The sequence below is a fragment of the Anolis sagrei genome, chromosome Y (genome assembly GCF_037176765.1).
Source record: "Anolis sagrei isolate rAnoSag1 chromosome Y, rAnoSag1.mat, whole genome shotgun sequence".
In the NCBI taxonomy this organism is placed as follows: Eukaryota; Metazoa; Chordata; class Lepidosauria; order Squamata; family Dactyloidae; genus Anolis; species Anolis sagrei.
Genome location: NC_090035.1, coordinates 60,464,282 through 60,492,218, shown reverse-complemented (window position 1 = coordinate 60,492,218; position 27,937 = coordinate 60,464,282). Strand labels below are relative to the sequence as shown.

The 27,937-nt window shown below is 43.1% G+C and overlaps 1 protein-coding gene across 3 annotated transcripts in view; it reads right to left on the bottom strand.

Annotated features, from left to right (window-relative positions):
• LOC137095315 (E3 ubiquitin-protein ligase RNF126-like) overlaps window positions 1-27,937 on the bottom strand; it is a 46,973-nt gene that overhangs the window by 13,584 nt on the left and 5,452 nt on the right. For all 3 annotated transcript variants that reach the window (XM_067461793.1, XM_067461794.1, XM_067461797.1), the window contains 3 exons: window positions 10,004-10,067; window positions 9,670-9,914; window positions 415-483 (listed from right to left, as the gene is read on the bottom strand). In XM_067461793.1, coding sequence (XP_067317894.1) covers window positions 415-483; window positions 9,670-9,914; window positions 10,004-10,067 — 378 coding nt within the window. The remainder of the gene's footprint in view (window positions 1-414; window positions 484-9,669; window positions 9,915-10,003; window positions 10,068-27,937) is intronic.

Below are 27,937 nucleotides of genomic sequence, written 5' to 3'. Positions count from 1 at the left end.
GCCTGCCACAGATGTGGGTGAAACGTCAGAGGAGAGATTGCTCCTGGAAAATGGGCAGACAGCCTGGAAAACTCACAGCAACCCAATGAGTCCTATTGTCACACAGAGATTTACCTCACACTCTTCAGGACGACAATAGCTTTGGCCTACTAACTCTAACAGGCTTCAGTCTAACTCACTCTTTCAGTGCTTGACTCACACTTTGGTAATCAAAAATACCCCCTTAATTTTTAATATTTTTGACAAGAGTTAGGTCTCTGGCCCTGGGAAATGCGGCTAGAGAGGCTTCAAAAACCTCGCTGAGATTTGCCCAAGCTCCCAAGCAAATGGCAATATAGCCATAAACTTAAGCTATCCTTTTCCAATAAAAGGATCTCTCTCTCTCCACGCAGCAAGGCGAAAAGTACGACTCACCAGGGCCCCACCCCAAGGTTTGGTATCGAGGTCGGTGCGATGATCCCGTTGACCAGCTGCTGGATGATTCTGCGGAGGAAAGGAGATATGAGAGGTTGAGTGACTATCTGTCTGGAGAGGCTGGGTTGTGCCCTCTTGCCTGGCAAAAGGAGGTTGGACTGGGTGGTTCTGGGGAGAATCCCTTCCAACTCTAGGATTCTATGATCCCATAGTTCTATTTTGCCCCATGAACTGGTTAATGTCTATGAGGCTAGATGGCCATCTGTTGGGAGGGTTTTGGAAGTGTTTTCTTGCCTGGCAGAACAGGGTTTGAACTGGATGGCCCTTGGGGACTCTTTCAAACTTATGAATCTATGATTTGAGCCTTCCCCAAGTCATGTTCACCTTCATAGACAAGTTCATGTCTATGAAGCTGGATAGCCATCTGTCGGGAGGGTTTGGATTGTATCTTCCTGCATAACAGATGGCGATGGCCTGGATGGGATTGGACTGAATAGCCTTTGAGGATCCCTTCAAGAGCCCTATTTCTCCATAAACCAGCTAATATATGTGAGGCTTGATGGCCACCTGTCGGGAGGGATCAGTTGGTGTCTTCCTGAATAACAGAATGGGATTGGACTCCGTGGGCTTTGGGGATCCCTTCTATAGCCCTATTTGTCCATGAACCAGCTAATGACTATGAGGCTGGATGGCCATCTGTTGGGAGGGATCAGATAGTTTCTTCATGGATTACGGAATGGGATTGGACTGGATGGCCTTTGGGGATTCCTTCTACAGCTATATTTTTCCATGAACCAACTAATGTCTATAAGGCTGGATGGCCATCTATTGGGAGGGTTTGGATTGTATCTTCCCGCATAACAGAATGGGATCAGGCTGAGTGGGGTTTGGGGATCTCTTCTATAGCCCTATTTCTCCATGAACCAGCTAATGTCCATGAGGCTGGATGACCACTTGTCAGGAGGGATCAGGTGGTGTCTTCCAGCCTAGCAGAATAGAATTGGACAGGATGGCCCTTCGGGTTTTCTTCCAACCCTATATTTCTATAGCCCTGTATCTCCACAAACTAGCAAATGTCTATGAGGCTAGGCAACTCTATGATTATCTAATTCCATGGGCGGAGCCTTCCCTCAATTCGGTGGGCACAAGTGTTGGGCTTAACTGGTGTTTTCCAGCCTGGCAGAATAGAATTGGACAGGATGGTCCTCTTCCAACCCTTTGTGGAGATACAAGGCCATAAAATCAAAGGGTTGGAAGAGGACCATCCTGTCCAATTCTATTCTGCCAGGCTGGAAAACACCAGTTAAGCCCAACACTTGTGCCCACCGAATTGAGGGAAGGCTCCGCCCATGGAATTAGATAATCATAGAGTTGCCTAGCCTCATAGACATTTGCTAGTTTGTGGAGATACAGGGCTATAGAAATATAGGGTTGGAAGAAAACCCCAAGGGCCATCCTGTCCAATTCTATTCTGCTAGGCTGGAAGACACCACCTGATCCCTCCTGACAAGTGGTCATCCAGCCTCATGGACATTAGCTGGTTCATGGAGAAATAGGGCTATAGAATAGATCCCCAAACCCCACTCAGCCTGATCCCATTCTGTTATGCGGGAAGATACAATCCAAACCCTCCCATAGACATTAGCCAGTTTGTGGAGATACAAGGCCATAAAATCAAACTGGCTAATGTCTATGGGTCCTTTCACACAGCCATATAACCCAAAGTATCAAGGCAGATAATCTGAGTCCACAATGTGGATTTTATAAAACTACTAGCTTGGGGACCCGGTTCTGCCCGGGTTAGTTGAGAAAGGCATTGTGTGGCAAAGGTGTTCTTTATCAGCTATCAGTTAGTGAAGATACTGCGAATGCTTTCGTGCATGGCCCATCCTCCTCCAAACCCTGTATGTAGAGTGGGTTATGGGGGCTCTTTGTGCCAAGTCCGATCTTGCTCTGTCATTGGTGAGGGTCACAGTGGTCTCATGAAGTGTGTGAAGGTACGACAGGTCCCATCATCTATGAGTTTTTTTTTGTTGTGTCAGGAGTGACTTGAGAAGCTGCAAGTCGCTTCTGGTGTAAGAGAACTGGCCGTCTGGAAGGACGTTTCCCAGGGGATGCCCGGATGATTTTTGATGTTTTTTCTCATCCTTGTGGGAGGCTTCTCTCATGTCCCCGAATGAGGAGCTGGAGCTGATAGAGGGAGCTCATCCACCTCTCCCCGGATTTGAACCTGCGACCTGTTGGTCTTCAGTCCTGCCGGCACAGGGGTTTAACCCACTGTGCCACTGGGGGCTCCTATCATCTATGGTGAGTCCTCCTTAAAACCACAACAGGATATAGAGTGGATCATGGTGGCTCTATGTGCCAAGTTTGGTTTAGATCAGTCATTGGTCAGGGTTGTAGTGGTCTCAACATGTGTTTAGATACTGCAAGTCCTATCATCCATAGTCCATCCCCCTCCAAACTGCTCCAGGATGTACAGTGGGTAATGGGGGCTGTGTGCCAAGTTTGGTTTTGATCAGTCATTGGATGAGGGTCCCAGTAGTCTCAGGAAGTGAGTAAAGGACTTCATGTCCCATCATCCGTGGTTCATCCTCTGTGAAACTGCACAAGGATGTAGAGTGGTTCATGGGGGCTCTCTATGCCAAGTTTCGTCTTTATTGGTCATTAAGTGAGGGTCACAGCAGTCCCGGGAAGGAAGTGGAGGTACTGCAAGTCCCATCATCTGTAGTCCATCCTTCCCCTAACCACACCAGAATGTTGAGTTTGCCATGGGGGCTCTCTGTGCCAAGTTCGGCCTTGATCTCTCATTGCATGATAATTGCAGCGGTCATAGGAAGTGAGTAAAAGTACTTCAAGTCCCATCATCCATGGTTCATCCTCCTTGAAACTGCACCAGGATGTAGAGTGGGTCATGGGGCCTCTGTATGCCAAGATTGGTCTTGATCGGTCATTGGATGAGGGCAAAGCGGTCTCAGGAAGTGAGTGGAGGTGCTATTGCCCGCCATCATAAAAACTGCAGTAGAATGTAGAGTGGGTCATGGGGGCTCTGTGTGCCAAGTTTGGTCTTTATAGGGACCACAGTGGTCTGTGGGAACCAAAGTGATTGAAAGTACTACAAATCCCATTATCCATTGTCCATCCTCCCCCAAACCGCACCTGGACGTAAAGTGCATCATGGGGGTTATGTGTGCCAAGTTTGGTCCAGGTCCGTCGCTCGTGCAAGTCTCTGGCCTGTGAAAGTGAGAGTAAATCAGAAAGCTGGCACATACACTTCCCTTCTGCCCTTCCGTTCTCTGCATACATACAAGCATTCACTTTTATTATATACTAGACCTGGCACTGCCCAGGTTATTAGAGAAAGTGGGTAATGGCAGTTCTGTATGCCAAGTTTGGTCTTTATTGGTCATTGGATGATGGCTGCATTGTTTCCAGGAAGTGAGTGAAGATACTTGAAGTCCCAACAACCATGCTCCACCCTCCTCCAAACTGCAGCAGGATGTAGAGTGGGTCATGGGGGCTCTGTGTGCTAAGTTTGGTCTTTATCAGTCATTGGATTAGGGTTGCAGTGGTTTCAGTAAGTGAGCGAAGGTACTGCAAGTCCCATCATCCATGATCCATCCTCCTCCAAACTGAAACAGGATGTAGATAGGGTCATGGGGGCTCTGTGTGCCAAGTTTGGTCTTGATCAGTCATTGGTTCGGGGTTGCAGTGATTTCAGTAAGTGAGTAAAGGTACTGCAAGTCCCATCATCCATGGCCAACCCTCCTCCTCCAAACAGTAAAAGGATGTAGTGTGGGCCATGGGTGTTCTGTGTGCTAAGTTTGGTCTTTATCGGTCTTTGTTGGGAGTCGCTGTGGGAACCAAAAGGTTGGAAAGTACTACAAATCCCATCATCCATTTTCTGTTCTCCCGCAAACCTCACCAAGATATAAAGTGGGTCACGTGTGTTATGTGTGCCAAGTTGGGTCTTTATCGGTAATTGGATGAGGGTTGTAGTGGTCTGAGGAATTGAGCGAAGGTACTGCAAGTCCCATAATCCATGGTCCATCCTCGGCCAAACCACACCAGGGCGTAAAGTGGGTGATCGGGGTTCTGTGTGCCAAGTTTGGTCTTGATCAGTCATCGAATGAATGTTACAGCAGTCTCAGAATGTTAGTGATGGTACTGCAAGTCCCATTATCCATGGTCCATCCTACTCCCAACTGCAGTAGGATGTAGAGTGGGTCATGGGGACTCTGTATGCCATGTCTGGTCTTTATTGGTAATTGGATGAATGTTGCTGTGGTCTCAGGAAGTGAGTGAAGGTACTTCAAGTCCCATCATCCACGGCCATGTAGAGTGGATCATGGGTGCTCTATCTGCCACGTTTGGTCTTTATCGGTCTAGTTGGGAGCCGCTGTGGTTTGTGGGAACCAAAGGGTTGGAAAGTACTACAAATCCCATCATCCATTGTCTGTCCTCCCCAAACCTCACCAAGAGGTAAAGGGGGTCACGGGGGTTATGTGTGCCAAGTTTGGTCATGATCAGTCACTGGATGAGGGCCGCAGCGGTCTTGGGAAGTGAGTGGTGTAACTTCAAGTCCCATCATCCATGATCTGCCCTCCTCCAAACTGCAGTAGGATGTAGAGAGTCCTGGGGGCTCTGTGTACCAAGTTTGGTCTGTATCGGTCTTTTTTGTTGCCATAGCGGTCTGTGGGAACCGATGGTTTGAAAGTACTACAGATCCCATCATCCTTTGCCCGTCCTCCCCCAAACCTCACCAGGATATAAGGGGCATCATGGGGGTTATGTGTGTCCAATTTGGTCCAGGACCATCACCCGTGCTGATCACAGTGGCCTGTGAAAGTGGCATACACCATCCTCCCTCCGCATACAAACATTGACTTTTATTATATACATAGATAGATAGATAGATAGATAGATAGATAGATAGATATAGATATAGTAGATATAGATGTGGAAGAGGCCTATGAGGCTATATGGCCATCTGTCAGGAGGGCTTTGGTGGTGTTTTCCTGCATTCACTGGGCTGGGGGGAGGGTCCTCCTCCAGCTCTGGGATCCTATTATTCCAACACCCTATTTCTCGCCATCTATCAGGAGGGATCAGATTGTGTTGCAGCAGAATGTGGTTGGACCGGCTGTCCCTTGGGATCTTCTCCAACTTTATGATCGGACCCTGAAAGCACCTATCTCACAATATTTCCATGACAGCAATGGACCACTGCTTTCTCCAGCTCCGAGAAGGCCTACTTCACAATATCTTTAGGATTGGATTGCTGTGAGTTTTCCGGGCTATATGGCGATGTTCTACCGGGGGAGGGGGACAACAGCCTTGCGAACACTAATTTACCCATAATGTCTGGGAATCGCCAGAAGGCTAAACGGGGGGCTGCACAAACACAACAAGGACCAAGTACCAAAAGCACAATAATCCCAATTAAACAGGTCAAGGGAAGATCTCAGGGGCTCACATGTCTTTACACTAATGCACAGAGCATGGGAAATAAACAAGACGAACTCCAACTTTTAGCACAACACCACAAATATGATATCATAGGGATCACTGAAACCTGGTGGGATGACTCCTATCGCTGGAATGTAGATATCGAGGGGTATAACCTCTTTCACAGAAACCGAACAAAGGGGAGAGGAGGCGGAGTAGCCTTATATGTCAAAAACTCTTATGCTGCAGAAGAGATTCAAGACAGCAATCTGGGAAACCAGCTTGAAATCATCTGGGTAAGAATCAAGGGAACTGGGACTCAAAAAGATGTCGTTGTAGGCGTCTACTACAGACCCCCAAGCCAGGAGGAAGAACTTGATGAAGTCTTCTGCCAACAGTTGACCAAACAGGCACAGAGAAGAGATGTAGTAGTCATGGGCGATTTCAACTATCCCGATATTTGCTGGAAAACAAACTCGGCCAAGAGTACAAGGTCCAACAAATTCCTCGCTTGCCTTGCAGACAATTTCATGGTCCAGAAGGTAGAAGAGGCAACAAGGGGATTGGCTACTCTTGATCTCATCCTAACAAATGCGGAGGACCTGATCGATGCGGTAGAAGTGGTAGGATCCTTAGGGGCAAGTGACCATGAGCTCCTGCAATTTGAGGTACAAAGGAAGGCCGAAACTAAGACAAGTCAAACCCGCATTTTGGACATTAGGAGAGCTGATTTCCAAAAAATGAAGGAAACGTTGAGCAGCATTCCGTGGACACAGATACTAAAAGACAAGGGAGTTACGGATGGATGGGAATTTCTCAAGAGTGAAATACTCAAGGCACAATTGCAAACCATGCCAACAAAGAGAAAAAATAGGACAAGTGCAAAGAAGCCAGAATGGATGTCCAAAGAACTTCTAACTGTGCTAAGACACAAAAGAGACATGCACAAGAAGTGGAAAAAGGGAGAAATCACCAAAGAAGAATTCAAACAAATAGCCAACACCTGTAGGGAAAAGGTCTGCAAGGCTAAAGCAAAAAACAAGCTCAGACTTGCCAGGGACATTAAAAACAATAAAAAGGGCTTCTATTCTTATGTCAATAGAAAAAGGAAAAACAAGGAGGCGATAGGACCTCTTCGAGGAGAAGATGGGGCAATGCTGACAGGGGATAGGGAAATGGCAGAACTACTTAATGCCTTCTTTGCCTCGGTCTTCTCACAAAAAGAGAGTCTTCAACCTCAGCAAGATGGAGTGGATGAGGGATTGGAGGACATCCAACCCCAAATTGGGAAAGAAGTCGTCCAGGAATACCTGGCCGCTCTTAACGAGTTCAAGTCCCCAGGGCCAGATCAACTACACCCCAGAGTATTGAAGGAACTAGCGGAAGTCATTTCGGAACCATTGGCAACCATCTTTGAGAGTTCTTGGAGAACGGGAGAAGTTCCAGCAGATTGGAGGAGCGCCAATGTGGTCCCAATCTTCAAGAAGGGGAAAAAGGATGACCCAAACAACTACCGTCCGGTCAGCCTCACGTCGATACCGGGCAAGATTCTGGAAAAGATTGTTAAGGAAGCGGTCTGCAAACACATAGAAACAAATGAAGTCATCGCTAATAGTCAACATGGATTTATCAAAAACAAGTCATGCCAGACTAATCTGATCTCTTTCTTCGATAGAGCTACAAGCTGGGTAGATGCGGGGAATGCCGTGGATGTAGCGTACCTGGATTTCAGTAAGGCCTTCGACAAGGTCCCCCATGACCTTCTGGCAAGGAAACTAGTCCAATGTGGGCTAGGCAAAACGACGGTGAGGTGGATCTGTAATTGGTTAAGTGGACGAACACAGAGAGTGCTCACTAATGCTTTCTCTTCATCTTGGAAAGAAGTGACGAGCGGAGTGCCGCAGGATTCCGTCCTGGGCCCGGTCCTGTTCAACATCTTTATTAATGACTTAGATGAAGGGCTAGAAGGCATGATCATCAAGTTTGCAGACAACACCAAATTGGGAGGGATAGCCAATAGTCCAGAGGACAGGAGCAGAATTCAAAACGATCTTGACAGATTAGAGAGATGGGCCAAAACTAACAAAATGAAGTTCAACAGTGACAAATGTAAGATACTCCACTTTGGCAGAAAAAATGAAATGCAAAGATACAGAATGGGTGACGCCTGGCTCGAGAGCAGTACGTGTGAAAAAGATCTTGGAGTCCTCGTGGACAACAAGTTAAACATGAGCCAACAATGTGATGTGGCGGCAAAAAAAGCCAATGGGATTTTGGCCTGCATCAATAGGAGCATAGTATCTAGATCTAAGGAAGTAATGCTACCCCTCTATTCTGCTTTGGTTAGACCACATCTGGAATATTGTGTCCAATTCTGGGCACCACAATTCAAGAGAGATATTGACAGGCTGGAATGTGTCCAGAGGAGGGCGACTAAAATGATCAAGGGTCTGGAGAACAAGCCCTATGAGGAGCGGCTTAGGGAACTGGGCATGTTTAGCCTGAAGAAGAGAAGGCTGAGAGGAGATATGATAGCCATGTATAAATATGTGAGAGGAAGCCACAGGGAGGAGGGAGCAAGCTTGTTTTCTGCTTCCTTGGAACAATGGCTTCAAACTACAAGAGAGGAGATTCCATCTGAACATTAGGAAGAACTTCCTGACTGAGAGCCATTCAGCAGTGGAACTCTCTGCCCCGGAGTGTGGTGGAGGCTCCTTCTTTGGAAGCTTTTAAGCAGAGGCTGGATGGCCATTTGTCAGGGGTGATTTGAATGCAATATTCCTGCTTCTTGGCAAGGGGTTGGACTGGATGGCCCATGAGGTCTCTTCCAACTCTTTGATTCTATGATTCTATGATTCTAGAAGCAATCTCTCCTGACATATTCACCCACATCTGTGGCAGGCATCCTCAGAGGTTGTGAGGTCTGTTGGAAACTAGACATGTGAGGTTTATATATCTGTAGAATAATGTCCAGGGTAGGAGGCAGGCAAGTATGAATGCTGCAATTGGCCACCTTGAATAGCATTAAATAGCCTTGCCGCTCCAAGGCTTGCCTGCTTCCTGACTGGGAATCCTTTGTTGGGAAGTGATTAGCTGGCCCTGATTTATTCTTGTCTGGAATGGGATGTTTGGGTGAATGCTGTTGAGGTGGTCCAGGAACATGTTTAGTTCTTCTTCTCCATAGCTCCAATTGGTGAAGGTGTCATCCACATATCTAAACCATATTGTGGGCTTTTTGTTGTTGTTTCCAGAGTTTGATTTTCCAAATGTTCCATGTAGAAATTAGCTATGACTGGGCTTTCACACTTGCCTCATGCAGACAAGAGTTCTTTCTCCCACCCTGGACATTCTTCCACAGATATATAAGCCCCACTAGCCTAGTTTCCAACAAACCTCGCAACCTCTGAGGATGCCTATCGTAGATGTGGGAGAAACATCAGGAGAGAATGTAACTGAAACATGGCCAAAGATCCTGGAAAACTCACATAAACCCCAGTGATTCCGACCATGAAAGCCTTGGACAACATCTTTAGGATTCAGAGTCTGGTGGAGTCCCCTTCTCTGGGTCTATGAGCCTGGGTAACCCTCTATCAGGATGGCTTTTGTAGTGTCTTCCTGCATTATTTGGGTTGGGCTGGGGGGATCCTTCAGATCTCTTCCAGCTCTAGGATTTGGTGATTCCATCATCCTATTTCTCTCCAGGAGAGTGTGGCCATCTATTGGTAGGGATCAGATCATGTCATGGGCAGAATGGGCATGAACCAGCTGACCCTCGGGATCGGAGGAAGGAGGGGGATAAGGGCTCACCCTTCGAGCGTGGGGACGCCTTCATGCCGGCCGGTGGCCCTCCGTGTGGTGAAGTGTGCCCGGGGCTGGCGAGCCCCATAGCGGTGCCGGGACTGGTGCTCCCTCTCCTGTCGGTTCTCAGCATCCTGGTTGTCCTCCGGCTGGGCATTGGGCCCAAAGGCTGGGAACTCAAAGTTCTCGTCGATGACCCCGACTGTAAACTGGCCGTAGCCCTGGGGCAGGGTGAAGAGCTGCTGGTTCACATTCTAGCAAGGGGAGAGAGCGCACGGGTTAGGACTGGGAGCTGCCAATGCTGCCAGACTCAGACTCCCATTCAGACCCCTCCAAGCCTTACCTCAAATGGGTGCCGGTTCTGGTTGCTGGTCACCGCCGAAGAGCTGGAGTCATTCTCAATGTTCCTATGGAGAGGGGAAAGGACACAGCAAAAAGTTGCTTTCTCCTTTTGGGGCACATCTACACTGTAGAATGGATACAGTTTGATACGGCTTTAACTGCTATGATGGAAAGCATCACTTGACAAGTTCTTGACCCTTCCCTCCCAAAGAGTAGATTATTGCCTTACGCAGAACCATTTATTATTTATTTATCACAATTATATCACGTCCTTTTCAACCCTTCTCACTGAGAAGGCCCTGTCTCCCGTCCCCACCAGTCGTGCTTGTGAGGGGGGTGGGACCGGGAGCAGGGCCTTCCCCAATAATGTTAATCTCCAAGGTGGAGACAGTCATAGAGGAAGACAGTCTGTCTATCTATCAATCAATCACTCATCTATCTATCAGTCTACCTATCTATTGATCTATCTGTCTGTCTGTCTATCAGTCTATCAGTCTGTCTATCAGCCTGCCTGCCTGCCTATCTATCTATGTCTACCTATCACTCAATCTAGTTATCAATCTAGTTATCAGTCTCTCTCTCTCTCTCTCTATATATATATATATATATATCTGTCCACCTATCATTCAATCTAGTTATCAATCTGTGTTCAAGAGGTCTTTTATCAAATGCTGTTTCAAATTTGTTATAACTTTGCCAAATATCTGTTCTAGTTATCACTCTAGTTATTAGTCTATCTATCAGTCTGGCTATCTATCAGTCCATCTGTCTGTCTATCTATCTAGCAATCATTTTATCTATTGTCGAAGGCTTCCATGGCTGGAATCATTGGACTGTTGTAAGTTTTTCAGGCTATGTGGCCATTTTCTAGAAGCATTCTCTCCTGACGTTTCCCCTGCATCTACGGCAGGCATCCGAGGTTGTGAGGTCCTAATTTACAAAATTATTTTGATTCCTGTCAGTTAAAAAGCTTGATAGAATTAGAGATTTGATGATTTGAGAAGATGAGCCAGAATAAAAATAAACAATTAATGGATGAAACCATTGTGTTTAAAAGGATGGATCGACAAAAAAAAAATCTTTAACAGAAATTAAAGGGGGACCATTGACCTCAACCCTGGAATGCTGGAAGAAATGGCAAAGCAAATTCTAAATTAACAAGGTAGATATACTCCCAATAGGCTTACTTGATAATAAAAAAGAACAGATATTTGGCAAAGTTATAACAAATTTGAAACAGCATTTGATAAAAGACCTCTTGAACACAGATGGGACAATTAAGGATTGGGAGTCAATAAAGAAAAGATAATAAAGTTGCCATCTTGAAGGAGTTTCCACTGACAATGCTTAATAAAAGGTGAAAATATTATTTTTTCACAGAAAAATTAAATAGACTCTAGATCCGATTCCATTGGGAAAAAACCAGAGGGAATAATGCTGACTTATAAAGATCAGAGATACTGGCTGACTTCTGAAGAAAAAGCACTAGCCTTTTACAAGAAGTTTAGAAAAGAATTGAACCTCACCCCCCCCCCCGCCCCCCAGACGAAAAATTTGGCGGAGAAAGTAAAAAAAACTCCACTTTGACTCTTCTGATTATGAACCACCAGCCCAGAAATCGACAAGGACACCCACTGGGAAATTGGAGGAAGATCAAGACGACTCAGACAAAACATTAAACATTGAAAATGAGTGATTTATCAAAAGAAATAGTGTTTCTCAAGCAATGTTAATGGTTTTAATTTGCCGTCCAAAAGGAAAAAAAACGTTTTAAACAAATAGGGAAAAGAAACTATGATTTAATAGCCCTGCAAGAAACCCATATAGCTCAGAGATATCTAGCCCATCTCACTTACAAAGAGTTGGGCAAAGAATTATACTCATCCTTGCTGAAAAAAAGAGAGGAGTTATAATCTATGTAAATAAAAGAATTCCAGCTCAAATTGCATTTAAAGACACAGAAGGAAGCACGGTAGGGGTATTAATAGAATTAGAAAAACAAAAGATCTTAGCCCCCAATAGTGCAAAAATTAAATTTGCTCTAAATTTAAGTGAGAAAATCCAAGAACAACAATTTGATAACTTGATAATTCTGGGTGATTTAAATGGGGTCATGGATAGCAAGTTGTATAAATTCAAACCTAAAAAGAATGTGAAAGGGGAACTGTCTTAGGAGCATACTTCCTAAGACATTTCTAAAATTAAAAAAGGAATTTGACAAGATGCGTGGTGGGTACATAATCCAGAGGGAAAAGATTACACATGTTACTTAGTGCGTCACCAGAGTTGGTCAGGAATAGATTATATGGTGTCGGTTTTGTTTTTTGTATGCAAACCAATAAAAAAAATTTTAAAGGAAAAAAAAAGAATAGATGATATGGACATCAAACACATTAACAACCAAGATCTCATCAATAAAAATACTACTTAGATATCAATCGGACCACTGCGCTTTAGAAATGATCATCAATCAAAAACAACAGATGAAAAAATGGAGGCTGAACAACAACCTACTCAAGACGGAAGAAGATATAACTAAGAATATAAAACTTTTGAGTGACTTTTTAGAAATCAATGACATACTGGAGACAAAGATTGAGATATGGTGGTTCAGACATGGTTGCTGTAAAGCAACCATGAGAAGGATCTTTATACAACAAAATTCAATTAAAAATAAATTAAAAAGACAAAAATTGGATGAGGTAACACTAGTTATAGCTGACGCAGAGAAAGGTTTGAAACAAGACCCCACCAACCATAAAATCCAGACGACTATAGAACGATTAAAGAAACAAAAATACCACTTAGAATTAGAACAAACTATCAAAATGTAGATTTCAGCACACAGCAAGGTACTGGAACACATCTTCTTAAACTAAAGCTAATTTATTAAACACACTATATACATTAGAAGCTAAGCAGAACAAGTACTTGCTTCCATTTTCAAGCGGCAGCTACATGGTTCTTCTCCAACACGTTATCTACACTCCACACCTCCTTACATTCCAGTGACATATGACGCATGATGCACAATGCACTCGACACAGCATCCAAAGCTCTCCGCACTAAGATTTACGACTCTCTTAGGAATACCGTTCTTCTCCATGACTCAGTTAACTCTTTCCACACAGAAATTATACTATCAGCACATTACATTTCACAGCTTTACGTTCTAAACACACTAACACTAACTTTGAAAACTACAAATCCCTAATTTGTTAACAACCCCCCCCCCTTTACTTAGCAAAAAACACAGTTACAAAACATCTTACTTATTTAGAAAACATTTAACACTCCTAATTGTTCTCTAAATTCTTCATGTTTGGATGTGGTCAGTGGTTTGGTTAGAATATCTGCTATGTTGGCTTCAGATGGACAATATTCTAACTTTATTGTACCTTTTTCAAAGAATCCATATCTGCATGACCCATTGCCCTGTGCAAATGGTGAATGCATCTATCATTCGTGAGTTGCTTTATAACACACAAAACCTCTGCACCATCTTGGCAATTGTTTTTCTCAAACATTTCATAAATTTTGTGTCTTTTCACCCCCTTAGCCACATTTTCCCATCTTTGATTATAAAACAATATATCCCTCTAAATATCACTTTGTAGCCAAATTCTGTTCTCAGTTGCAACACTTAACAAATTGGTTTTGATTTCTGGAACACACAGCACATTTTCCCAATTCACACCTAAACATTGAATATATGCAGTTCCAAATCTATTGAAAGTTCTAAAAGTCCCATGAGCCAGTGTCAATTGTGAACCCTGAGTGTCCTTCACATCCTTCAACTTACTTAGATTATTGACAACATGGTGAGTAGCTCCAGAATCTAGGACCCACTTGTCTTTATCAGGAACTTTGACATTTGCAGCCATGAAAACCTTCGGCTGGATGGATGTTGTTGTTCGTCCTCCTTGTTTTCCCACGAAAACCTCTGGCTTCCCCCTTGGACCGTTGTTTGGTAGTTGGGCAAGCTCTAATCAAATGTCCTGGTTTCCCGCAGCCATAACAAAGCCTTGTTTTGGCTTGGAACGCACCTGCAACCTCCTGGTTCCCAGGCTCGCCTCCAGGATCGCCATCCGGCTGTAGTGCCCTTTGTGGCTGGCACTCTCTTCTCTGCTGCTCCTCAAACCTTCTCCTATTGATTTCTTCATGAATTTTGCTGCAGACCAGGTCAAAACTTAAGTCCTGAGGTCTCAAATTCTGTATCAAATGCACCAAATGGTCCCAACCGGAAGACAAGCTCAAAATCAGAACATAAGCCTGATGTTCTGGTGAGAACTCAGCCCCTCTGGTTGCAGTCTCCACAAACAGACTCTTCATTAAATCAAGGTGCTTTCTAACATCCTGATCTTGTTGCAGCTTGGCACTATAAAGCCTTTTTGTCCATATCATCCTGGATAAGCATGACTCTCTCTGGTGTACTACCTTCAATGAATCCCAAACATCTTTGGCTGTGGTTTTGCCTCTCACATGAATGAGTTGAGAGCCATCTAAACAGAGGATTATTGTAGACTTAGTTCTCTGGACTTTCTCAGCATCTTGCTCAGTCCCAAGAATAGTATTCTGCAGCCCTTCCCTGGCCAGCAGATTCTCCATGAACACACTCCATTGTAAGTAGTTGCTGTCATTCAACTTCTCCATCACGCTCAGCAGATTCAGACCAGCCATCTCTTCCTGCTCTCCTCTTCCCACACAGAGCACACACACAGGATATGCAGATCTGCAATCGATCCTTTGGAACTTCTGCTCATGGTGACCCCTCGAAACCCGAGTTTGCAGCCAGGCCAATTACTCACTCAGAAGCAAGGCATGCGGCAGTCACTCACTTCTTGCAGCATCTTCAAACTTGTCCGGTAACTTCTAGCAGCTTATTTCCCCATTCGCCATCAATTACAGCACAATTAGAGCAGGTTAAGCACACAGCTTCAGCACAGGATCAACACACAGTACTTGCTTCCATTTTCAAATAGCAGCTACATGGTTCTTCTCCAACACGTTATCTACTGTGAAGTCTTGGCCTAGTTTTTATTTCCCTGTTTGCTTTCTTGCCTGTTGGACTGTTCCATTTTGCCAAGTTTAGGGGAGAAGCTTAGGTTTCCCCTAGAGGCCGAGCTCGGTTGGTGCAGCTCATTCTGACCCAGAACCAGAATGGGCTGGTGAAAGAACTTTTCATGGCATTCTTTTAGGACAATAGCTTATAGTTGGTTGCCAGAAATACATACCCCAGAGTTCACAGATATACATGCCATAATTAATATTTGTACATTCCCCATAGTTTATAGATTTGTATATACTATAGTGACTAGTTAATAGATATACTTGCCATAGTTAATAGTTATATTTACCTCATAGAAATTATAGTTGTTACCTCAGAATTTATATTTTACTATTCTAATTCTATATCATAATCAAACTGCACTTTTATACCTTGATTATTCAGTAAACTCAATTGTTTGAATTTAATCTTGTTTGTAGAGTTTTATTTTGGGGGAATTACAGTACTTATAAGGCATACCGATGGTCACTGGGAAAATAGCCAGACACATTTAGTTTTCTTATTAGATCTTCCTGGTGTGCCATCATATCTACACTCCACACCTCATTACATTGCACAGTGGCGTTTGACGTACGATGTATGATGCACTCGACACAGCATCCAAAGTTATCTGCACTAAGATGTACACCTCTCTAGGAATGCTGTTCTTCTCCATGACTCAGTTAACTCTTTCCACACAGGAATTATACTATAGGCACATTGCATTTCACAGCTTTACATTCTAAACACACAAACACTAACTTTGAAAATTACAAATCACTAATTCATTAACACAAACAGCAAGATAAATGAAATTCATAAAACAAAAAACTTTCCAAAATGCAAATAAACCAGGACGATAGTTAGCACGAAGAATCAGGAAAAAAATGCAAACAAGTCACATTGTAAAAGTTAAAAAGGAAAATAAAGAACTGACAACGCATGAAGAAATTAGACAAGTATTCAGCAGATCTTTTGGAGAATCATATGACAAAGACTCAATCAAAATAGAAGATATTGCCAGTTATATAGGAAAGCAAAAATTAGACAAAATTTCTGAAGCCCAAAGAGAAAATTTTAACAGAGAAATGTCAGAAGAAGAAATAGATAAGGGAATTAGAAAGTTAGATGGCTCTAAAGCCCCCGACCAAGATGGATTTTCAGTGACTTTTTACAAAACAATGAAAGTGGTGATAACCCCTTATTTCAAAAGACTGATGAACAAAATAATGAGCAACAAGACAATACCCGACACTTGGAAATCAGCTAATATTACGTTAATTCACAAAGAAAACACAGACGCTACTAATATTAAGAATTATAGACCTATCTCACTTTGAAATATCGACTATAAAATTTTGCCACCATCCAGAGAGGATGAAAATATTTTTGAACGAATGGATAGGGGAGGAACAAACAGGCTTCCTCCCTGGAAGACATCTTAAAGACTATGTGGGAACCATCCTAGACGCAATAGGATACTATGAGAATCACCACAAAAAAGAATTGGCCCTTTTTGCAATAGACGCCGAGAAGGCCTTCAATAATTTAAATTGGGATTTTGTCAAAATACTACTCAAATAAGGCTTTCATGGCTGGAATCACTCAGTTCTTGTGGGTTTTTTCGGGCTATATGGCCATGTTCTAGAGGCATTTCTCCTGACTTTTCGCTTGCATCTATGGCAAGCATCCTCAGAGGTGAGGTCTGCTGGAACTGGGGAAAAAAGGGGTTTATTTCTCTGTGGAATGACCAGGGTGAGAGAAAGGGCTTTTGTAAGTTGAAGATTTTATGAAGACTTTATGAAAATTTAGTTGTATATCACTGACCAGAGGAAATGATGTAGAGCAAAACAAAATAAAATAATGTAATGATTATGAAAAACCATACGCAAAAAAGCAAGCCGCCGAAACATAGAAGAAACAAATATAATCAGAGGAAGATGATGACGCGGAGAAGATTGGGAAGCCAACCTCCCCCCCCAACATTCTGACCAACCTCCCCTCCCCCCAACATTTTCAACTGACCACCTAGATTAGCATACAATGGGCTGACTGTGCCTGGAGCAAACTCTTCTTGAAAGGTGATTAGATGTCCCTGCCTGTTTTTCTCTCTGCTGTTTTTGCTGTTGCAATTTTAGAATTTTTTAAGACCTGTCGCAAACTAGCCTCTTGCGGGAGCAAACCTTGCCAGCACGTCCCTGACGTCATGAGACTCCGCCTCTCGCCCCGCCCCTTTCTCAGCCTCTTTCTCCATGCCAGAGTGGGTTTTCCTTTGCTAGGGCAGCATTGCCAGCATATTCTCTCAGTTGAATTCTGCCAACTGAGAGAGTACACTGGCAATGCTGCCCTAGCAAAGGAAAAACTACTCTGGCATGGAGAAAGAGGCTGAGAAAGGGGCGGGGCGAGAGGCGCAGCCTCATGACGTCAGGGACGTGCTGGCAAGGTTTGCTCCCGCAGGAGCCTAGTTTGCGGCGGCTCTAATACTTCATTGAAAAAATCAGCAATCTCAAGCTAAATACAAATGACAAACTGATCAGCTTCGATGTGGTGTCTCTATTTACCATGGTCCCAGTTACAGACACCATGGCACTCATCAACCAGAGGTTCCCAGAAGACATCACGGCGCTGTTTCACCATTGCCTCACCACCAGCTATTTTCAGTGGGACAATGAATTTTACGAACAGAAAGATGGAGTAGCTATGGGGAGCTCTCTCAGCCCAGTCATAGCTAACTTCTACATGGAACAATTTGAAAAACAAGCTCTTGAAACAGCAACCAAAAAGCCCACTATATGGTTCAGATATGTGGATGACACTTTCACCATTTGGAGCCATGGAGAAGAAGAACTCAACAGGTTCCTGGAACATCTTAACAGCATCCACCCAAACATCCAGTTCACTATGGAAAAAGAAAAGGAAGGAAGACTGCCTTTTCTAGATGTCCTAGTCATCCGTAAACCAGATCAACAATTGGGTCACACCGTTTACAGAAAACCCACACACACAGATAGATATCTACATAAAAACTCCAACCATCACCCAAGTCAAAAAAGAAGCACCATTAAAGCCTTGGCAGACTGTGCAAAAAGAATCTGTGAACCCCACCTCCTCCAAGATGAACTGAACCACCTCAACTGGGCTCTACAGGCCAATGGATATTCCACCTCAGACATCAGAAGAGCTGCAAAATCAAGAACAAGCCACGAGAGTAAAGATGAAGATCCACCCAGAGGAAAAGTGTTCCTGCCATACATCAAGGGAACCACTGACCGCATAGGGAAGCTGATGAGGAAACACAACATACAAACAATCTACAAACCCACCAAGAAAATCCAACAAATGCTACATTCAGCAAAGGACAAGACGGATCCTCTCACCTCTGCAGGAGTCTACCGTATACCATGCCGCTGTAGACAAGTCTACATAGGGACCACCAAACGCAGTGCCCAAACAAGAATCCAGGAACATGAAAGGCACTGCAGACTACTCCAACCAGAGAAATCAGCCATAGCAGAGCACCTGATGAACCAACCTGGACACAGCATTTTATTTGAGAACACAAAAATGCTGGACCACTCTCACAACCACCATGTCAGGCTACACAGAGAAGCCATTGAAATCCACAAACATGTGGACAATTTTAACAGAAAGGAAGAAACCATGAAAATGAACAAAATCTGGCTACCAGTATTAAAAAATTCTAAAATTGCAACAGCAAAAACAGCAGAGAGAAAAACAGGCAGGGACATCTAATCATCTTTCAAGAAGAGTGTGCTCCAGGCACAGTCAGCTCATTGTATGCTAATCTAGGTGGTCAGTTGAAACATTCACACCTAGCCCAACTTACAAAAGCCCTTTGTCTCACCCTGGTCATTCCACAGATATATAAACCCTTTTTTTTCCAGTTCCAGCAGACCTCACCTCTGAGGATGCTTGCCATAGATGCAGGCGAAACGTCAGGAGAAATGCCTCTAGAACATGGCCATATAGCCAGAAAAAACCCACAAGAACTAACTACTCAAAGAATTAGATATTGGACATTATTTTATTAATGCAATAGAAGCTTTTACAATAACTAAAAGGCCACTATCTGGCTGAACAGCCAACCCTGTAAAGAGATAAATATTAATAAAGGCACCCGCCAAGGTTGTCCGTTGTCACCACTAATCTTTATAATGTCTATGGAAATACTCAACAATACTATTTCTCCCTTTTTGTGTGTGTGTATTTTTGTAGAGTGTATTATATTTCTACCTTTTCTCTTTCTTCTTTACTTTTTTATATTTTTATTGTTCTCACTCTTTGGTTGTATTCTATATAACACTTAATAAAAATTTTCCTAAAAAAAATAGCAAAGCAAACATATAAATATAGGGCCTTCGTCGATGATCTGATTTGTATCATTGAAGACCCCAGAGCAAAAATCCAAAAATGGTTTGAGAAAATAGAAGAGTTTAGGAAATGGGCTGGTTTTAAGATTAACAAGAAAAAAACTATGATAATGACAAAAAATGTATTCAAGAAAAATCAAGAGATACTTAAAGAGATGACGGGTATCCAGACAACTCAAAAAATCAAATATCTTGAACTTCAAATCTCAGTAAAAAAAAAATCACAATTGTAGAAGAACAATTATGAAATGAAATGGATGAAAATAAAAGAGGAACTCAAAATTGGAAAAACTGGAAACTTTCAATAATGGGAAGAATTGCTGCGATTAAGATGAGTATCTTGCCACAATTACTCTATCTATTCCAGAACCTTCCAATTATTCATAACAACAAGCTTTTTGACGACTGGGATAAAGAAATATTGGCAAGGGAAAAAACCTAGAACTAAATATAGAAATCTAACTGATGCAAAGAAGAGAGGAGGATTTGGCCTACCTGATTTTAAGTTATACTAGCTGTGCCCTGCCACGCGTTGCTGTGGCCAACCTTCCCTCCCTCTTTCTCTCCTTCTTTCTCTCTTTCCTTCCTTTCTTCTTTTTCTTTCCCTATGTCTCATCTTTCTTCCATCTCTACCTGTTTCTTTCCTCCCTGCTTCTCTCCTTTCTTCCTTCCCTTCTTCCCTCCTCTCATTACTTCTTGACTGTCCCTTCCATTTAATAAGGAAATGAAGGGGAAGGAAATGAAGAATGGGAAAGAAGGAGGAAAGGAAGGAGGGACAGGAAGGAAGGAAAAGGGGAGGGAGGGAAGGAGGAGAAGGAAGGAAGGAGGGGAAGAAAGGAGGGAGGGAAGGAAATGAAGCAAGGGAAAGAAGGAGGAAAGGGAGGGAGGGAGGAAAAGAAGGAAAGGAAGGATGGACAGGAAGGAAGGGAAGGAGGGAAAGAAGGAAAGGAAGAAGGAAGGAGGGACAGGAAGGAAGGAAAAGGGGAGGGAGGGAAGGAGGAGAAGGAAGGAAGGAGGGGAAGAAAGGAGGGAGGGAAGGAAATGAAGCAAGGGAAAGAAGGAGGAAAGGGAGGGAGGGAGGAAAAGAAGGAAAGGAAGGATGGACAGGAAGGAAGGGAAGGAGGGAAAGAAGGAAAGGAAGAAGGAAGGAGGGACAGGAAGGAAGGAAAAGGGGAGGGAGGGAAGGAGGAGAAGGAAGGAAGGAGGGGAAGAAAGGAGGGAGGGAAGGAAATGAAGCAAGGGAAAGAAGGAGGAAAGGGAGGGAGGGAGGAAAAGAAGGAAAGGAAGGATGGACAGGAAGGAATGGAAGGAGGGAAAGAAGGAAAGGAAGGAGAAGGAAGGAAGAAAAGGAAAGAAAGGGAGGAAAGAAGGGAAGGGAGGGAGAGAAGGAAGGTCCTTCATTCAAGCACCGTGGACCTTCCATATTATTAAAAAATAAAGGAAAAATGTGGTCAAGGCAATTGGCTTCTTTGGAATAGATTGAAACAAAAGACCATTAAATGGAGAGAGAAAAAGAAGGCCCCAAAACAGCCCTGGATCAAATTTTAAAATGGAAATTTGAAAAGGAGAAAGGCCTGATGGGTTTTATATACAAGAAATTAGTTGTAATACAATACAATTTGAAACAAGCTTTGATAAAAATATGGAAAGAGGATCTAAATAATAATGTCTCAGACATTGAAAACTGGATCGATTCAGTCAAAAATATTAAACATATAAAGATTAGAGAAACACAAAGAAAAATGCTGACCAACTGGTACAGAACTCCAATTAAGATAGCCCACATAGCAAAAACTACCACAAAACTCTTTTGGCACAGATGTGGGAAAATTGGCTCCTATTCCCACATGTGGTGGGAATGCGACAGAGTACAAGACTTTTATAACAAGGTAAAGAAGGAAAAGGAAGAAATAATAGGGTATAAACTGGCTTTGAACAAAATAGAATTTTGTCACTCAAAAATTAGGCAAAAAAGATAATATCAAAGCCTGGGGGAAATTATAAAATACATGATAGTAGCCGTCCATGCAACTGTGGCTTTGGGGTGGAAAGACCATAGAAAGTGGGAGGTTAAAATGGTATGAGTATTTAACAGATTATATGGTCCAGGATTATATCTGAAAATATACGACATCCCGATTTAAGAAGACCTGGGTTCATAAATGGGAAAGACTGATAGAAAAAGTCAAAGGAAAAGAAAGATAAAAAGTGCTGAACCATTCTCTTTTTACAATTGTTCAATTAAACTAATATCTGAAATAAGACAAATACTGTTCTCTGAGGGAGAGGGTGGGGGGAGAAGGTGAGGGGTGTAAAATTGTTAAACACAAGGGCGAGGTAACGGTGGGTTGGATAAGATCACTAGGAAAACAATATGTAATATGTATTTATAATGTAATTCAATATTTAAGAATGGTGACTGACTGTGATGCTACCCTACCTGTGTTAACAATAATTTAAAAAAAAACCCAACAACCTCTGAGGATGCCTGCTATAGATGCAGGTGAAACGTCAGGAGAGAATGCTTCTGGAAAATGGCCATATAGCCTGAAAAACCTACAACAATCCACTCATTCTATCAGGAATTCCATAGGTGAGGGGCCACCACTGAGAAGGCCCCATTCCTCGTCCACACCAGTCATGCTTGCGAGGGGGGTGGGTGAGACTGAAAGCAGAGTCTCATCTGACAATTACCCTCCAAGGTGGGTCATAGAAGGAGATACATTTGGACAGGTAAACTGGGCCAGAACCATTTAGGGCTTTATAGTCTAAAGCCAGCACTTTGGATTATGCTTGGAAGCAGACTGACGTAACAAGGGGATTGCATGTTTCTTGTATTAGCAATCTGACTGTCACACGTTGGACCACTTGTTCAAATGGTGTCAAACCACATCCATTCTATCATGACATAATGTAACATGACAACGTTTGTTCCTGGATTATCAATGTCATTTCCTAATTGGTTCTTTCATAAAAACATAAGGGGAAAGTGTATCAAACTGTAAAAACTTTGTCTTTGTGGGAGGGACACTGCAGCAGCAGTGTGAAAAATTTTGCTCTCATTTTTCAATGAGACTCATCATTGAGTCTCAACCAATTCAATGCAGTTTGTGCCACAAAACAAAGTTTTTGGAATAGAATAATGACTTTCAATGAAAGGACCACACAATTAAAAAAGAATAACACTTTCAAACCAGGAACAGATTTTTTTTTTCAAATTTTGTTACATAAGCCTAGTTTTTTAGGCCTTTCTTAAGGTTGAAAAAGCCCCCCCCTTCAGCTTATTCAAATGGTCAAAGTTATTCATTATTTTACTCTATTATTTTTTATTTTATTCTATTATTATTATATTTACATTATTTTACTCTATTGTTATTTTTATTACAGTTATTATTTTCTCTATTATTATTTTTATTATTACATTTACATTATTTGACTCCATTATTTTTATTACATTTATTATTCTTTGCTATGTATTATTGTTATAATTACATTTATTATTTTATTCTATTTATTATTATTATTATTATATTGTTATTATTATTACATTTATTATTTTACTCTATTTATTGGTATCTATTTTTATTTTGAAATTTACCAGTAGCTGCATTTCATACTCTTGGCTTATAATTGAGTCAAAATGTTTTCCCAGTTTACTGTGGTAAAATTAGGTGCCTCGACTTATATTCGGATTGGCTTATCCTCGAGTATATACAGGAAGTTTATTTTTACTCCGCTTCGATTGAATGTATTTTAATAATGCACCCTGCCTCTTCTAATGTCTATGAGATTGGGTGGCCATCTGCCAGGAGGGATTGGATAGTGTCTTCCTGTATGAAAGAATGAATTGGACTGGAAGGGCCCTTGGGGTCCCTTCCAACTCTAGGTGGGTAAAAAAAGCTTTATTATTATTATTATTATTATTACTATTATTAATAATAATAATACATATAAAATAATAAAACATTTTAATGACGCAACCTGTCTCAGTGAGATGTGGGTAAAGAAAAAGCATAATAATAATAATAATAATAATAATAGTAATAATAATAATGATAAAGGAGTAACTGGAAAAGCTTACACAATATGAGGATTTAAAAATAGAACTGCCAAGACACTGGTACAAGCCAGTAAAGGTGGTCTCAGTAGTGATCGGCACATTGGGTACAGTGCCGAAAGACCTGGGCCTGCACTTAAAAACAATCAGCTCTGACAAAATTACCACCTGTCAACTGCAAGAGGCCACTCTACTCAGATCTGCACCCATTATTCGCTAATACATCAAACAGTCCTAGACACTTGGGAAGTGTCCATCATGTGATTCAATTCGAAAGCCAGTAGAGTGATCTTGTTTGCTGTGTACTAATCCTGTTGTGTATCAAATAATAATATAATATATAATATATAAATTAAAATAAAACCTAAAATATAATACATAAAATGTAATATGATATATTACATAACATCTATATAAATAAAACTAGCTGTGCCCTGCCATGCGTTGCTGTGGCCAACCTTCCCTCCCTCTTTCTCTCTTTCTTTCCCTCTTTCCTTCCTTTCTTCTTTTTCTTTCATAATCTCTCATCTTTCTTCCATCTCTACCTGTTTCTTTCCTCCCTGCTTCTCTCCTTCCTTCCTTCCTTCCTTCCTTCCTTCCTTCCTTCCTTCCTTCCTTCCCTTTTTCCCTCCTCTCGTTACTTCTTGACTGTCCCTTCCATTTAATAAGGAAATGAAGGGGAAGGAAATGAAGAATGGGAAAGAAGGAGGAAAGGAAGGAGGGACAGGAAGGAAGGAAAAAAGGAGGGGGAAAGAAGGGAAGGAAGGGGAAAAAGGAGGGACAGGAAGGGAGGGAGAAGGAAGGTGGAAGGAAGGAGGGAAAGAAAGGAGGGGGATGAAGAAAGGAGGGAGGGAAGGAAATGAGGGGGAAAGAAATGAAAGGGAAAGAAGGAGGAAAGGGAGGGAGGAAAAGAAGGAAATGAAGAAGAAAGGAGGGACAGGAAGGAAGGAAAAAGGGAGGGAGGGAAAGAAGGGAAGGAAGGAAAAAAAAGGAGGGACAGGAAGGGAGGAAGGAAGGAGGGAAAGAAAGGAGGGGGATGAAGAAAGGAGGGAGGGAAGGAAATGAAGGGGAAGGAAATGAAGAAAGGGAAAGGAGGAAAAGGAGGGAGGAAAAAAGGAAAGGAAGAAGGATGGGGGGACAGAAAGGAAGGAAAAGGGGAGGGAAGGAGGGAGGAGAAGAAAGGAAGGAGGAAGGAGGGGAAGAAAGGAGGGAGGAAAGGAAATGAAGCAAGGGAAAGAAGGAGGAAAGGGAGGGAGGAAAAGAAGGAAAGGAAGGATGGACAGGAAGGAAGGGAAGGAGGGAAAGAAGGAAAGGAAGAAGGAAGGAAGAAAAGGAAAGGAAGGAAGGAAAGGGAGGAAAGAAGGGAAGGGAGGGAGAGAAGGAAAGTCCTTCATTCAAGCACCGTGGACCTTCCTCCTCTCCCTCCCCCTCTCCTCCTCCCCTTCTTCCTTGCGTGGATGCTCAGTTGCTGCTGCCGTTGCTGCTGCTTTCCCAACAGGGAGTGAGGAGGCGTATGTGTGTGTGTGTGTGTGTCGCATGGGGGGGTGAGGGTGTGTGTGTGTGTGCGTGCCGCGTGGGGAGATGAGGGGGCGTGTGTGTGTGTGTGCCGCGCGGCGGGGTGAGGGTGTGTGTGTGTGTGTGTGTGTGTGTGCCGCGCGGCGGGGTGAGGGGGCGTGTGTGTGTGTGTGTGCGTGCAGGAAGGAAGGTGGCGTGTCTTACCGGCGTGAGTGTGTGTGTGTGTGGCAGAAGGTGTGTGTGGGCAGCGGGGGGAGGAGTGAAGGTGTGTTATATGTGTGTGTGTGTGTTTGCGGTGGGGAGGAGTGAGTCAGGGAGGGAAGGGGTGGGGGGGGGGAAGGAAGGGGGCGTGTCTTACTGGCGTGAGTGTGTGTGTGTGTGGCGGAAGGTGTGTGTGGGCGGCGGGGGGAGGAGTGAAGGTGCGTTGTGTGTGTGTGTGTGGAGGCGGCGTGACCAGGGTAAGATGGAGGGGGAGGAGGGATGGTTTTGACAGGGCGGGAAATGGCGCGGCAGGGCTTGGAGTGGGCGTGGCTTCCGCAAAGGGAACGTTGGCCGGCAGGCCGTGTGTGCGCGTGGGGGAACTCGCAGCTGGGTGCCATTGCGCATGCTCAATTGTTTTGTCGTTTTGTGAGTGTGTTGTTGTGTTGTTTTTCATTTTGATTCGGGTTGTTTGTACCTAGTGGGTTGTGTTATGCGCATGGAAATTTTGATTAAGTTTTGTTGGGGGGGGGGGTTGAGTTTTGCTTCTTCGTTCAATGCCACTTTCATTTTTATATATATAGATTGTAATGTTCATTTGTGAGATTAGCATAACTCAAAAACCCCTGGACGAATTGACACCAAATTTGGACACAATACACCTATTAGACCAACGAGTGAGCATCACTCATAAAAACATTGAAAAACACAGCGGAAGGGATTTAAAAAGCCAAAAAACACAACCTGCATTACAATGCATGCACAAAACCTCATATATACACAAACAAACATATATACACATATACACAAATATATACACACACATATACACACACACTAAACACATATACACAGACTGGGCCACATCAACACACGGCAGGGAACGGCTAGTAATATAATAAAACATATAATTTGCAATATAAAAATAAAACATAAAATATATCAAATTTATTTATTTTATTTATCTTGTCTGGAGCGATCCAAAACAGTTGAATTGTATTAAAAAAAAAAAAAACAAAGTTTGCAAATTTGGCATTCTAGTAAATGTCTTTTGACCAGTATCTGGCTACTTGGAGTAGCTTTGGTGTTGCTATGAGAAGGTCCTTCACTGTGCATGTAGCAGGGCTCAGATTGCATTGTAGTAGGTGGTCAGTGGTTTGCTCTTCTCCACACTCACAGGTCGTGAATTCCAAGTTGTAGCCCCATTTCTTAAGATTGGCTCTGCATCCGCGGTGCCAGAGCGCAGCTCCTTCCAAGTTGCCGAGTCTTCTGTGTGCCCAGAAGGGAGTCTCTCTTTTGGTATCAACCATTGATTGAGATTCTGGGTTTCAGCCTGCCACTTTTGGACTCTTGCTTGCTGAGGTGTTCCAGCTATTGTCTCTGCAGATCTTAGAAAACTATTTTTTGATTTAAGTCATTGGCATGCTGGCTGATATTCAAACAGGGGGTGGGCTGGAGATATATTTGCCTTGGTCCTTTCATTATTGGTTGCTACATTCTGGCAGATGTCAGGTGGTGCAATACCGGCTAAACAGTATAATTTCTCCTGTGATGTAGGGCGCAGACACCCCGTGATAATGCGGCATGTCTCATTAAGAGCAACATCCCCTGTTCTGGCGTGGTGAGATATGTTCCACACTGAGCATGCATACTCAGCAGGAGAGTAGCAAAGCACAAGGGCAGATGTCTTCATTGTATCTGGTTGTGATGCCCAGGTTGTGCTGGTCTGCTTTCATATGATATTATTTCTAGCACCCACTTTTTGCTTGATATTCAGGCAATGCTTCTTATAAGTCAGAGAATGATCCACGGTAACTCCCAGGTATTTGGGTTTGCTGCAATGTTCAAGTAGGGTTCCTTCCCAGGTAATTCTCAGAGCTCGAGATGCTTGTCTGTTCTTAACATTAAAAGCAGACATCTGTGTATTAGATGGATCAGTAATCAGCTGGTTTTCCCTGTAATGGGCAGTAAGAGCAGCTAAATCTTCAGAGAGCTTCTGTTCAATCATCTCAAAGCTCCCTGCTTGAGCGGTGATGGCACAATCATCTGCATAGATGAAGCCCTCTGTTCCTCCTGGCAGTTGCTGCTCATTTATGCAAATTTTGATGGAGCAAGCGCGCTCCCCTGAGGCAGGCCTTTCTTTTGTTTTCGCTGACTGCTTCTTTGGCCCTGGAACTCAACAAAAAAGCTCCTGTTTTGTAGCAGATATCCTATGAGGTGGGTGAGGTGATAATTCCTTGTGATATTATACATTTTTCTCAGGAGAAGGCAATCGTTTACAGTATCATAAACTGCTGACAAGTCCATGAAGACAACTCCTGTGATCTGTGCCTTTCAAAGCCATCTTCTATGTGCTGAGTCAGGTTCAGCACTTGTGTTGTGCAGCTTTTGCCTTTCCTGAAGCCAGCTTGCTGTGGAATCAGACATGGGTCTATTTTTTCCATAATTCTATGCAAAATAAGTCTCTCCAGAACTTTGTAAAGATGGCACAACAAGGAGATTGGTCTATAGCTTTCTGGATCATTACGGTCTTTGCCTGGCTTCAAGATGGCTATGATTCTTGCTTTCCTCCAGATTTTGGGGATCTGACAGGATGCAATGCAGTTGTTCATTAGCTCCAGCAGCCAGCACCTTGCTTTTGTACCAAAGTTCTTAATTTGTTCCATCTGTAGGTCATCCAGTCCAGCTGCTTTGCCATTTTTACATTTATTGAGAGCCATGTACAAT